This window comes from Scyliorhinus torazame, chromosome 10 (assembly GCF_047496885.1).
Source record: "Scyliorhinus torazame isolate Kashiwa2021f chromosome 10, sScyTor2.1, whole genome shotgun sequence".
In the NCBI taxonomy this organism is placed as follows: domain Eukaryota; kingdom Metazoa; phylum Chordata; class Chondrichthyes; order Carcharhiniformes; family Scyliorhinidae; genus Scyliorhinus; species Scyliorhinus torazame.
In genome coordinates, this window is record NC_092716.1 from 243,775,054 (window position 1) to 243,788,637 (window position 13,584).

Consider the following 13,584-nt stretch of genomic DNA (forward strand, 5'->3'; position numbering starts at 1 on the left):
CAGATTGTTCTATCCATCAGCATTTTACCACTGCACTGAAATAAAAAGGCAAGCTGATTATTAAATCCAATTGATTGAAAAGACAAATGAGACCATATTCTGTGGTTTTAGTCATTTTGAACATTCTGCTGTGCTGCATTTTGTTTAGATTAATTTGTTCCAGTAACATCTTGTTCATTCAATATTTTTAACGAAAACCTGTTGTGATAGCCAAACGGGAGCCAGCTGGAGTTGAGGAGGCCCTCGTGAGCTCTGAAGCAAGCCACGCTCCTAAATTACATCCTCACAGAAAGAATCGTGAGTCGGGCCATTTCCTGACCTCGTGACCCTGCCTCCTGCCCAGCAGTATCTGCCCACGGTGTTTTAATCGTACTGCAGTGGGAGCAGGTTGGAGTCAGGGCTGCTGCCTTTGGAAGCAAGCCTAAGGCAGGAATGGAAGTGGGCAGCTTCGAAGGCATCTCTCTTCACTGGGATCTCGGCCCAGTTGTTTCAGTGAATATTAGCCACCCTAACCCTCTCTGTGCCCCCTTGTGGGGGGATTTTGGATCCTTCCCAGGACCCCATTATCCCTCATGAATCCTCCATGCCCCATTCATGCCCTCCATGGGCCCTCACCCATCTACTGTCCACTTTGGACAGAAATCTGAGCCCTCTGGTAACACTAAGAAGCCTTTGAAGTGCTCATGAAACTGTCAAAATAAACAAACATCCATTCAAAAACAACTTCAAACGAACATAATCCTCTCACAGCTCACAAAACTGTTAATTAAGCACAGTGCACAATTCCATTGACAACTGTGTAAACAACCGATATGAAGTGGAATCTATTAGTGATGTTTGGATCTCAGACAAGCATTCATAAATGGTATTCCATCTCATCGCAATACAAGGAAAGGCTCCAGAGGTGAATACATTGAAGCTTGTGAAGCAGGCTGAACAGGGGTCCATCTGGCTCAACAGAGGGTTGACTTCTATGAATCACACGTCAGCCATCTGTTCGACCACTGAAGCAGTCCACAGTTGGCCACAGTTGTTCCCGAGTCCACGACAAGCATTCTCAATGGTTCCCAACTCCACTGAGCTGCCGTGAACCAAGTCTCTTACTGAAATAGGCCTGACTCCATGGAAATAGTGGGGGCTCTAAAATGTTGAGACCCTCAATTGAGTGGGCAAGGGCAGGATTGCTGTGCGCAGGTTTTGTTACCCACCCCTTATTCCGACACCGTAAAAATCTCACTGGAATGGGTGGGAATCCCTTAATCGGGTCCTGCCCGTCATTTTTAAATCCCGCTCCGCTCTGTTCTGACACGGACAGAGGGCTGAAAATCTGGGCCCATTCTTGCTCAATTCAAATGAATTCGCAAAGCTGTATTCTGGATCTTTCGGATGTAACTTTGGAAATCTGTCGCATTTTTGCACATTGGTGGAACTCCAGACATTTGGTCGCTACCTTGTCTTCCCGTGGGGGCCGGTTTTGTTCAGTTGGTTCGTGACGCAGAGCGAGGCCAGCAGCGCGGGTTCAGTTCCCGTAACCGCCGAGGTTATTCATGAAGGCCCCGCCTTCTCAACCTTACGCCTGAGGCGTGGTGACCCTCAGGTTAAATCACCACCAGTCAGCTCTTCCCCCTCAAAGGGGAAAGCAGCCTGAGACTATGGCGACTTTACCCTTTGCCCTTTCCTTGTATGGCAGGCTGCTTTCGAAAGAGAATAAGAAATTTGAGGCTTGTGAACAGAATTATTTAATTGATTGTGCAATGTTTCCAAACAATTTCAGCGGAGGTATGTATGTAACCATCCTGGGAGTTTAATGGGACGCATTCAGTTTTCTTTGTGGACAATAGTGATAGACCCAGCATTCTATAAGAGTTCAAACAAACTATCTCCGGAACATGTACGCTGAAGTTTCATAAGATGGAAAAATGAAGCCAAAGTTCTATCAGCCTAAAAGCCCATCTTCAAATTGCTTTTGACCTAGAGAATAACAAGAAGGTTAATCGAGACACTCTCAATCCGTCGCTCTCGGGGAAAGGAGATTTTTCCAATTAAGGGGCAATTTAGCATGGCCAATCCACCTAACCCGCACATCTTTGGGTTGTGGGGCCGAAACCCACGCAAACGCGGGGAGAATGTGCAAACTCCACACGGACAGGGACCCAGAGCCGGGATCGAACCCGGGACCTCAGCGCCGTGAGGCTGCCGGGCTAACCCACTGCGCCACCGTGCTGCCGAGATTTTTTATTTTTTTACAGCGTTTGAGCCATTATGTGAAGAACTTTAAAATGTAAAGCAGTGGAAATCAAACCCCAGCGTGACCTCCAGCTAAGCACAGATAAACGGATCGTTTTACACCACTTCATTCTGAAAAGTTTCATACAGATTGTCCGGCTTTTTGTGTTAACGGGTTAACAGTAACTTGCTGTATTTGTGTGCTGCTCTTTGTGATGCTTTCTTGGATGGTTTCCAGATCATGTTTGATGTGGAAACGTGCAAAATGGTCAGTGAGGTAAAGGACCGTGACTGAACTCATTTATCTTGCCTCCTTTGTTTGAGCAGGCACACACCTACACCGGTCGTTATCTGCCATCTATTTTTTTTTTAAATAATGAATGCCACTGCTCAAAAAACCAGCATGGAAAAGCTGCGGAGACAATAGCCATCTAAATACAGCCGTCCAACAAAGAATACATTTCCCAAATAAATGCTGGCAGCTATATTTTCTCAATGTGTCCATATGAAAGTGTAGCTCTCATCCAAACCTACATACTGTCAGGTAAAGGGGTTAGAGGTAAGATTGATTTCTTCGGCAAGCACAATGAAGCACTCTGGGTACTTGGCTAATGTTTCAGTTCTGTTTTGGTTGACCTTCAAGCAAACATGAGAAATGAAGGCAGCCGCATAAGGGGTAGTCTTTTGAGCTGTATGCACGATATTGTGCCTGTAATTCCATTTGAGTCTTTCCAGCAGCAGATTCATCATTTGAGTGGACAAGGTAGCCAAGAAAGCATACGGAATGCTTGCCTTCATTGGACGGGGCATCAAGTATAAAAACTGGCAAGTCATGCTACAGTTGTATAGAACCTTGGTACGGCCACACTTGGAATATTGCGCACAATTCTGGTCGCCACACCACCAGAAGGATGTGGAGGCTTTGGAGAGGGTGCAGAGGAGGTTTACCAGGATGTTGCCTGGTCTGGAGGGTGTTAGCTATGTGGAGACGCTGAATAGACTTGGACTGTTTCCATTAGAAAGTCGTAGGTTAGGGGCGACCTGATAGAGGTCCACAAGTTTATGAGGGGCGTGGATAGAGTGGATGGGCAGGCACTCTTTCCCAGGGTGGAGGGGTCAGTCACCAGGGGGCATAGGTTTAAGGTCCGTGGGGCAAAGTTTAGAGGGGATGTGCGAGGCAGGTTTTTTTACACAGAGGGTGGTGAGTGCCTGGAACGCGTTGCCAGGGGAGGTTGTGGAAGCAGATACATTAACGGCGTTCAAAAGGCATCTTGACAAACACATGGATAGGATAGAGGGATACGGCACAAGGAAGTGCTGAGGGGTTTGGCCAAGGTTGGTATCATGACCGGTACAGGCTTGGAGGGCCGAAGGGCCTGTTCCTGTGCTGCATTGTTCTTTGTTCTTTTGCGCGCAGATCTACAAATATACTGTGTAGTGACGTCATTGGATGGATAGGTCAACGATTTGTATTTTTTAGCATCAAGTGTCCCAAGGCACTTCAGGGAGCAATGTGTGAAGTTAGGACAATGGCCTACAAATCAGATGAAGAGGGAGGGCGGGATTTCCCCCCCCCCCCACCCCCACCCCCCATTGGCTTTACGCGGAAGCAACAGACCATTTGCCGGTGGAGGGATCTTCCAGTCCCACGACGGTTAATGGGTTTCCCCACTGTTTGTGCCCCCCCCCCACCGCCGGGGAAACCGTAGAACGGGGAACGGCTGGAAAGTTTTGGTCGTAGTTTTTAATCAGCATCATGAAGTAGGAAAGCTGAGGCAGAGAGGATAAGGGAGGATATTGCAGAGCACAGGGCCTAGGCAACTGAAGGCATGGCCATCAATTGTGGAGCGAATACAATCGGACATTCTCAAAAGGCCTTAATTGGAGTAGCACAGACACCTCTGTGTGGGCTGGAAGAAATTATAGTGATGGGGGAAGGGTGAGGCCATGGAGGGATCTGAAAACCAGGAACGGAATTTAAAATGGAGTTATTGCTGAACCTGGAGTGGGTATAAATCAGGGAGGATAGGGGTGATGGATGAATAAGACTCAATGAGTGTAAGGACCTGAGCAGCAGAGTTGTGGATGGCAGAGTGGGGGGGGGGGGGGCAAGGTGGCACGGTGCTTAGCACTGCTGCCTCATAGCTCCAGGGACCCGGGTTCAATTCGGCCTCGGGTGACTGTGTGCGGAGTCTGCACATTCTTCGTGTCTGCGTGGGTTTCCTCCGGGTGCTCCGGTTTCCTCCCGCAGTCCAAAGATGTGCGGGTTAGGTGGATTGGCCGTGCTAAATTGCCCCTTAGTGTCCAAAAAGGTTAGGTGGGTTACTGGGTTTAGGGGGATAGGCTGGAGGCGTGGGCTTGCGTAGGATGCTCTTTCCAAGGACCGGTGCAGACTCGATGGGCCGAATGGCCTCCTTCTGCACTGTAAATTCTATGCAAATAGCAAAATGTGATAGGCTGGACTGGAGTGCATCGGACTTTTACCATTAACCATTCAAGGCCTGTGACTTAACAGTGCCAAAATAATAAATTCAATAAAATAAAAGATGACCATCTGAGCCACCATCGTGCAGGTCCCTATGCTACAGTTATTGGACAGGTAGGGTGAGCTTTAGTCTTTCAAGTTGACAATGGCCAATGCTGTGGTCCATTACTGCTACTCCTTATTGATAGTCAGACAAAATCTAGGTTTGGGTCCTGTAGTGACCCCTAGGAGGCCCCCAGGGATATCTTGGACCCAGCTGGGTCTCATAAGAATCTAGTACAACGGCCGACCCGACGGGGGACTGACACGTTGGTTGTCCCAATGGGACTTTACCCTGTGCGTATGTTTACTGCCATTGGCAGGCTTATCGTGACCGCAAATAAACCGGCTTCATCCCACCGTTCATCTTGCTGGGTTTGAATAGGTCAAATTTTAATTAAATGACTTGTTCTGCTGCCATTGTACATTGGATACCAGTCAGGGACTGAAGTGCAACACGGATGGTCAGGATGTGTACAAAGACAAATTCACAGGGAGCAAGAAAGAAATTAGTTAATGGTGGGAATGCGAAAATAGAAAACCAAGACTTGCCAGTGTGTTCATATGTTGAGGTTTATATTTGTGACAGCAGAGGATGTCTCAACGGCTAAGGGGGAAAACAATGAGGGTAGTCAAAGTAACGGAACATGATTAGGTAGCCGTGACTCGAGAAAACATGCTTCAAAGTGGTCTTCAGCGCAGATTATCTGATCCTGTCTCTTCGGCTGCGTAATGACATTTTTACATTTGTAGCGCTTTTAAGTTCCTTCTCCCTTTGAGCAGTTGGCAGAAGCCATTGAACTTGGTGATTAATAACATGTTTTGTTGAGGAGAAGGGAAGGTTGAGTCAGCAAACTCCAGGATTCGTCTCACCCGACTCCTTCAAAAAGACCACGCCTGCCACATTTCCGTGTCGATAGACGGGAGCAGGGTGGAGTTGGTCACGCTGCCTTTGGGCGGGTGACCAGCCTAGCAAACTAAAACACCTGCCTCTGTTCACTGGGACATTGGCCCAGTTTTAATGATGAAGGTCAAGCCCTCAAACTCTCATCCTGTCACACACCCTACTTGCCTCTTCCCCCAAAGCTCCTCTGCCCCTACATGCTCTCCCCCCCCCCCCAATGCCCTCTCATATTCCCCATGCCACAAGACCATAGAATATAAGGGCAGAATTAGGCCATTCGACCCATTGAGCCTGCTCCGTCATTTGATCATGGCTGATATGTTTCTCATCCCCATTCTCCTGCTTTCTCTCTGTGCCCCTGATCCCCTTATTAATCTCTGTATTAAAGACACTCTATGGTCTTCTGTGGAACTGAGTTTCACAGATTCACTACCCACTGGTTGAAGAATTCCTCCTCATCTTCAGTCCGAGACTGTGCCCTCGGGTTCTACTCTCTCCTACTAGTGGAAACATCTTCTCCACGTCCACTCGATCTAGGCCTCTCAGTGAGACCCCCCCCCTCATCATTCTAAACTCCATCGAGTACAGACCCAGAGTCCAAAACTGCTCATGCCCCCACTTAACAACATGCCTCCTCATATTCCCCTCATACCCCTAATGCCCCTTCCATACTCCCTCATATGCTCATACCTCCGTAGCCACTCCCCAGTATCTACTTTGTCAGAGCTCAGGAACCATGGTCGGGATTCTCAGTCGGCGGGATCCTCCGCTTCGCTGGAAACGGACTCACGCCCGCAGATTTCCCGATGGCGTGGGGGTACCCACAATGGGAAACCCCACTGTCCAGCTGCTGGGACGGAGGGTTCCGCTGCCGCCGGGGGTGCACCGCACCAGGAAACGGGTCTGGTGGGAAGGAAAATCCTGCCCCATGTCTTTGAATTGGAGATGAAAAACGTTACATTTCTAGCAATCCAATAGATCTCACACCCAAACACATTTCATGCTGAAATAATCTCGCCTTCATGAAACCCATTCAAAAAAACACCCCCTCAAGTGGTCCATCCACCTGTTGTAAAAACAAACATCTACTGGAGAGGCATATATATCCTGGCCGCGAGGTTTGCTAGTGTCACACAGGAGGGTGTAAACTAGTATGGCAGGGGGGGTGGGTACCGGAGCAATAGGTCAGAAGGTGAGAGCATTGAGGGAGAACTAGGGAATAGGGCCAGTATGGCTCTGAGGCAGAGCAGACGGGGTGAAGTTGCTGAACACAGCGGGTCTGGTGGCCTGAAGTGCATATGTTTTAATGCAAGAAGTATTACGGGTAAGGCAGATGAACTTACAGCTTGGATTAGTACTTGGAACTATGATGTTGTTGCCATTACAGAGACCTGGTTGAGGGAAGGGCAGGATTGGCAGCTAAACGTTCCAGGATTTAGATGTTTCAGGTGGGACAGAGGAGGATGTAAAAGGGGTGGTGGAGTTGCGCTACTGGTTAGGGAGAATATCACAGCTGTACTACGGGAGGACACCTCAGAGGGCAGTGAGGCTATATGGGTCGAGATCAGGAATAAGAAGGGTGCAGTCACAATGTTAGGGGTTTACTACAGGCCTCCCAACAGCCAGCGGGAGATAGAGGAGCAGATTAGTAGACAGATTTTGGGAACGAGTAAAAACATCAGGGTTGTTGTGATGGGAGACTTCAACTTCCCCAATATTGACTGGGACTCACTTAGTGCCAGGGGCTTAGACGGGGCAGAGTTTGTAAGGAGCATCCAGGAGGGCTTCTTAAAACAATATGTAGACAGTCCAACTAGGGAAGGGGCTGTACTGGAGCTGGTATTGGGGAATGAGCCCGGCCAGGTGGTAGAAGTTTCAGTAGGGGAGCATTTCGGGAACAGTGACCACAATTCAGTAAGTTTTAAAGTGCTGGTGGACAAGGATAAGAGTGGTCCTAGGGTGAATGTGCTAAATTGGGGGAAGGCTAATTATAACAATATTAGGCGGGAACTGAAGAACCTAGATTGGGGGCGGATGTTTGAGGGTAAATCAACATCTGACATGTGGGAGGCTTTCAAATGTCAGTTGAAAGGAATTCAGGACCGGCATGTTCCTGTGAGGAAGAAGGATAAATACTGCAATTTTTGAGATCCTTGGATAACGAGAGATATTGTAGGCTTCGTCAAAAAGAAAAAGGAGGCATTTGTCAGGGATAAAAGGCTGGGAACAGACGAAGCCTGTGTGGAATATAAGGAAAGTAGGAAGGAACTTAAGCAAGGAGTCAGGAGGGCTAGAAGGGGTCACGAAAAGTTATTGGCAAATAGGGTTAAGGAAAATCCCAAGGCTTTTTACACGTACATAAAAAGCAAGAGGGTAGCCAGGGAAAGGGTTGGCCCACTGAAGGATAGGCAAGGGAATCTATGTGTGGAGCCAGAGGAAATGGGCGAGGTACTAAATGAATACTTTGCATCAGTATTCACCAAAGAGAAGGAATTGGTAGATGTTGAGTCTGGAGAAGGGTGTGTAGACAGCTTGGGTCACATTGAGATCCAAAAAGACGAGGTGTTGGGCGTCTTGAAAAATATTATGGTAGATAAGTCCCCAGGGCCTGATGGGATCTGCCCCAGAATACTGAAGGAGGCTAGAGAGGAAATTGCTGAGGCCTTGACAGAAATCCTTGGATCCTCACTGTCTTCAGGTGATGTCCCGGAGCACTGGAGAATAGCCAATGTTGTTCCTCTGCTTAAGAAGGGTAGCAAGGATAATCCAGGGAACTACAGGCCGGTGAGCCTTACGTCAGTGGTAGGGAAATTACTGGAGAGAATTCTTCGAGCAGGATCTACTCCCATTTGGAAGCAAATGGACGTATTAGTGAGAGGCAGCATGGTTTTGTGAAGGGGAGGTCGTGTCTCACTAACTTGATGGAGTTTTTCGAAGAGGTCACAAAGATGATTGATGCAAGTAGGGCAATGGATGTTGTCTATATGGACTTCAGTGAGGCCTTTAGTCCCTCATGATAGACTAGTACAAAAGGTGAAGTCACACGGGATCAGGGATGAACTGGCAAGGTGGATACAGAACTGGCTAGGTCATAGAAGGCAGAGAGTAGCAATGGAAGGATGCTTTTATAATTGGAGGGCTGTGACTAGTGGTGTTCTGCAGGGATCAGTGCCAGGACCTTTGCTGTTTGTAGTATATATAAATGATTTGGAGGAAAATGTAACTGGTCTGATTAATAAGTTGGCAGACGTCACAAAGGTTGGTGGAATTGCGGATAGCGATGAGGATTGTCAGAGGATACAGCAGGATTTAGGTTGTTTGGAGACTTGGGCGGAGAGATGGCAGATGGAGTTTAATCCGGACAAATGTGAGGTAATGCATTTTGGAAGGTCTAATGCAGGTAGGGAATATACAGTGAATGGTAGAACCCTCAAGAGTATGGAAAGTCAGAGAGATCTAGGTGTACAGGTCCACAGGTCACTGAAAGGGGCAACACAGGTGGAGAAGGTAGTCAAGAAGGCATACGGCATGCTTGCCCTCATTGGCCGGGGCATTGAGTATAAGAATTGTTAAGTCATGTTGCAGCTGTATAGAACCATAGTTAGGCCACACTTGGAGTATAGTGTTCAATTCTGGTCGCCACACTACCAGAAGGATGTGGAGGCTTTAGAGAGGGTGCAGAAGAGATTTACCAGAATGTTGCCTGGTATGGAGGGCATTAGCTATGAGGAGCGGTGGAATAAACTTGGCTTGTTCTCACTGGAACGACGGAGGTTGAGGGGCGACCTGATAGAGGTCTACAAAATTATATGGGGCATGGACAGAGTGGATAGTCAGAGGCTTTTCCCCAGGATAGAGGGGTCAATTACTAGGGGGCCTAGGTTTAAAGTGCGAGGGGCAAGATTTAGAGTAGATGTACGAGGCAAGTTTTTTACACAGAGGGTCGTGGGTGCCTGGAACTCGCTGTCGGAGGAGGTGGTGGAAGCAGGGACGATAGTGACATTTAAGGGACATCTTGACAAATACATGAATAGGATCGGAATAGAGGGATACGGACCCAGGAAGTGTAGAAGATTGAAGTTTAGTCGGGCAGCATGGTCGGCACGGGCTTGGAGGGCCGAAGGGCCTGTTCCTGTGCTGTACTCTTCTTTGTTCTTTGTTCTTTGTTCCTCAACCACATCAAAGACAGATAATCTGTTAATAATCTCTTTAAAAAGTCACACAATATGTGAAAACAACCCCCTGCTGCAATAAATGGTCCCCTGTATTTGACAATCTGCCAAGCATTTATAATGGACTCAGTGTCATAACCAAGACTTGGAAATGTAAACAATGGTGTCAATTGAAACTGAAAAACCATATTGACTTTAAGCTAAACCAGGGGCGCGGTTTTCTGGCCGCATTGTGCTCGGCGCTGATCCCGCTATTCCCAATGAACAGCAGGAGAGACTATTCTGGAATCTCCCAGTGTCCTGGGCGCCATTGTTGCGAGCTGGCTGGGGTCGGCTGAGAAAGTGCTGCTCGACCTTGTTAGCGAGGGGCTGGCGAGCGCAGTGCCGGCGAATCAGCTGGCGAGCCTTTATTTGCGGCCAGAAGCCCGTGAGGCCCCGTTAAGTGGACCAATTAATGTTGAATAGCCTCGCTGGGCCAAGCGCAGGGAAGCTCACGGCAGTTCTCCAGTTGGGACTGAGGTTCCATCATGGCTCACGACGGCTCCTCTGACAGTCTGTGAATCACCCTTACTGACGGGTGATTACCGACTTCATGAAAATGGCAGGGCGGGGGTTAGAACTTCCCAGTCTCACAACGGAGATGGCAAGTGTGGGAGTGCTGCCACAGGTGGGCTACCTGTATCCTTATTCTTATCAGAAACTGTAAGGGGGGAGGGGGCGGTGGCTATCCCAGAATCTGATCCCATTCGCCATTGTTATACAGCTCCCAAGACGTCCTGGCTTGATAAACATCCGGTGCGCGGCTGCAGTTTCAGATGCTACTTATCCATTGGATGTCGTGTGGCATTTGACCACTGCAAGGCTCCGGGAGTCAACAATTTATCATATTAACTCTGTTGTTTCAGGCCTCCCCCATCCTTTTGCTATCACAGTGTTTGAAGACAGCCTATACTGGACCGACTGGCACACCAAAAGCATCAATAGCGCCAACAAGTTTACTGGGAAAAACCAGGAGATTATCCGCAATAAGCTCCATTTCCCAATGGACATCCACACACTCCATCCACAGAGGCAACCAGCAGGTAAGGAGAACATAAAGCATAAACTTGGACAAAAACTTTAACTTTAACCCTTACTTCTGCAATTTAAAGACAAACAGAAGCATTGGATACTTTGGTTTAGGGGCTGTTTAGCACAGGGCTAAATCGCTGGCTTTTAAAGCAGACCAAGGCAGGCTAGCAGCACGGTTCAATTCCCATACCAGCCTCCCCGAACAGGCGCCAGAATGTGGCGACTAGCGGCTTTTCACAGTAACTTCATGTGAAGCCTACTTGTGACAATAAGCGATTTTCACTTCATTTCATTGAAAAAAAATCACGGAGCTAATTTCATTCTCTTCCTTTTTTTGAAAAAAAATCATACCCCTCAGTTTAATTTCGTTCAGAAAAGGCACTTATTCATCTTCAGGTCGCAGGGGTTGTTTCTGATTAGTAAATTTATTTTTAGTTTTGTTTTTCCAAGTGGTGTAGCCCAGGAATGAAGACCAGGATATAATTGACAATGCCAATCCTCATTTTTCTGCAAAATAAGCGAAATACTGCGGATGCTCGAATCTGAAACAAGAACAGACAATTCTGGATAAACTCAGCAGGTCGCGCAGCGTCTGTCATGAGAGGAAACAGAACGAGTGGGATTCGCCGCTTCCCCAGCCGCGTGCTTCTCGCCGGCGTGCCGTTCGCTGGAGGCGGGGGTCCTATCCTCCCGCCGGTTGTCAATGGGATGTCCCATTGAAACCATCCCATGCCGCCGCGAAACGCCTGCGGGAAACCCGTGAATCCCGACGACTGGAAAATCCCCGCCAACGTTCCGAGTCCTTTTGACACGGACTCGAAATGTTAACTCTGTTTCCCTCTCCCTATAAATGCTGTCGGGCCTGCTGAGTTTCTCCAGGATTTTCGGTCCCCCTTTCAGTTATCTCCAAATTGGGTTCATTTATATTTTTTGGAATCATTTATGCAGAATCGTATTAAAGCGGAACTGGAATCTGAGTCCACATTAGAAGTTAAACATATTGGGCGGGATTCTCTGGCCGTTCACATTGGCGGGATCTTACGGCCCCGCCATTGGCCCCCACCCCCCCACCCCCACCTGCGGGTTTCACGAGGGGTGAATTCAGCGGGAACCCCCTTTGAGAAAGGCGGCACCAGAACATCCCACCGCCCCGGGGAGGGGAGGAAAATCCCGCCCACTGCTTGTCAGGCTCATTTTTTAAAATTCTACGGTCGGTGGTAATTTTCATGAACTTTTCTTTGGATTTTTATGATTTTGGCGGCTTGCTTTGTGGTGCATTTCATCTGTTTGGTTTTATTTTCATTGATTGATTGCGTGCTTCACTTTATGAGTTTATGGCCTGTCAAAATCTTTTGTTTGGGAAGGGCAAGTTTCTTCGGAGCCAGCCAAGCTGAAAATTAAGTTTTCCAAAGCATATTTGAGTTTGAACTGGTAACGGGCTGATAAATGTACACGGCCTGGTGAGGTTGGCTCTCCGATGTTTTCACCGATTTGTTACGGCGCAGAAGCGGGTCATACGGCCCGTTGTGCCTGCACCGAGCAACAGGACTTGGTGCCATTCTCCAGCCTTTCCCCCTGTCACCCCGCATATTGTTTCTGTTCAAATGATCATCCAATGCCATCTATCGCCTCGATTGGACCTGCCTCCACCACACTTCCAAGCAGTGCATTCCAGGCCCCAACCACTCATTGTCTTTTGTCGGCATTTATTTATTGCCCCAGAACAATTTTTTGTGCAAGTATACATTACTTAAGCTTAGACATGCATCCAATTATGGAAGCGATTCCCAGCTATGAATATGAAGGTTCGGAAACAGAGTCACCAAAGCCAGTGTCCCTGTGGATGGCTTAAGGACTGTCCGGGGAGGGGAAGAGAACAGAGTGATTAAATATTAACATGACATAACACTTAATGCGGTCTCATTGCCTGAGTATCTCGTGCTGATGTCTTTGCTCCGTATTTGGCTCAGAGGCAGGAACGGTGTTGACGATGATTGGTTAGTTGTCAGCAGTCAGGGTGAGAGGGCGTCGGCCCACTGCACCGCAGAACGAACGGACCAAATGTGACCATTTGCATTGTGCCAGTCAGGTGGGCGGGTTCCGAGCTTGGCAGCTTCTGTCGTGGCGATCAAAGTTTGTGAGTCCTGTTGTCAACATGACCACAAGCAGCAAGAAAGCAAATGCAGATCAAGGAAAATAGCCCTCACTTCTCTTTTAAATGGTGGGGAGGTTGTCAGCGCTATTGTCTTTAACTTTTAGCTGTTTGGGTGAGGGTCTTGGGACATGGCCCAGGAAATTCTAGTGTAGCATTGCAAACTACCATAAATTATTTATGCTGTAATTGCCTGCAGCTTCTTCCCTGGAATAATGGTATATCTCATTGATGTACATGGTACCAGGGGCCAAAGAATATACTGGCTCCAAGTCCGCTTATTTCAAGGTTGATTAATTTTAATTATCGGATAACTTCACTTTCTCAGCAGTGACTTCCTTTTATAAATTGTATATATTGGGGGTGCTAGATAATTAATCATTTTTGATATAAAAAGACACAACCTTGAGTTATCAGGAATCAGCCTTGATTGTTGCTGATTGAAAGCAACACGTGACTATGGATACTATTACTATAGATACTATTACTATGGATACTATTATTCCTCCTTACTATTGATGTTAGATTATTTTGG

At 47.7% G+C, this 13,584-nt stretch overlaps 1 protein-coding gene across 5 annotated transcripts in view; it reads left to right on the forward strand.

Annotated features, from left to right (window-relative positions):
- The window catches only part of lrp4 (low density lipoprotein receptor-related protein 4), a 495,226-nt gene that overhangs the window by 402,180 nt on the left and 79,462 nt on the right, over nt 1-13,584 (forward strand). For all 5 annotated transcript variants that reach the window (XM_072466626.1, XM_072466628.1, XM_072466627.1 and 2 more), the window contains exon 15: nt 10,732-10,908. In XM_072466626.1, the coding sequence (XP_072322727.1) occupies nt 10,732-10,908 (177 nt within the window). The remainder of the gene's footprint in view (nt 1-10,731; nt 10,909-13,584) is intronic.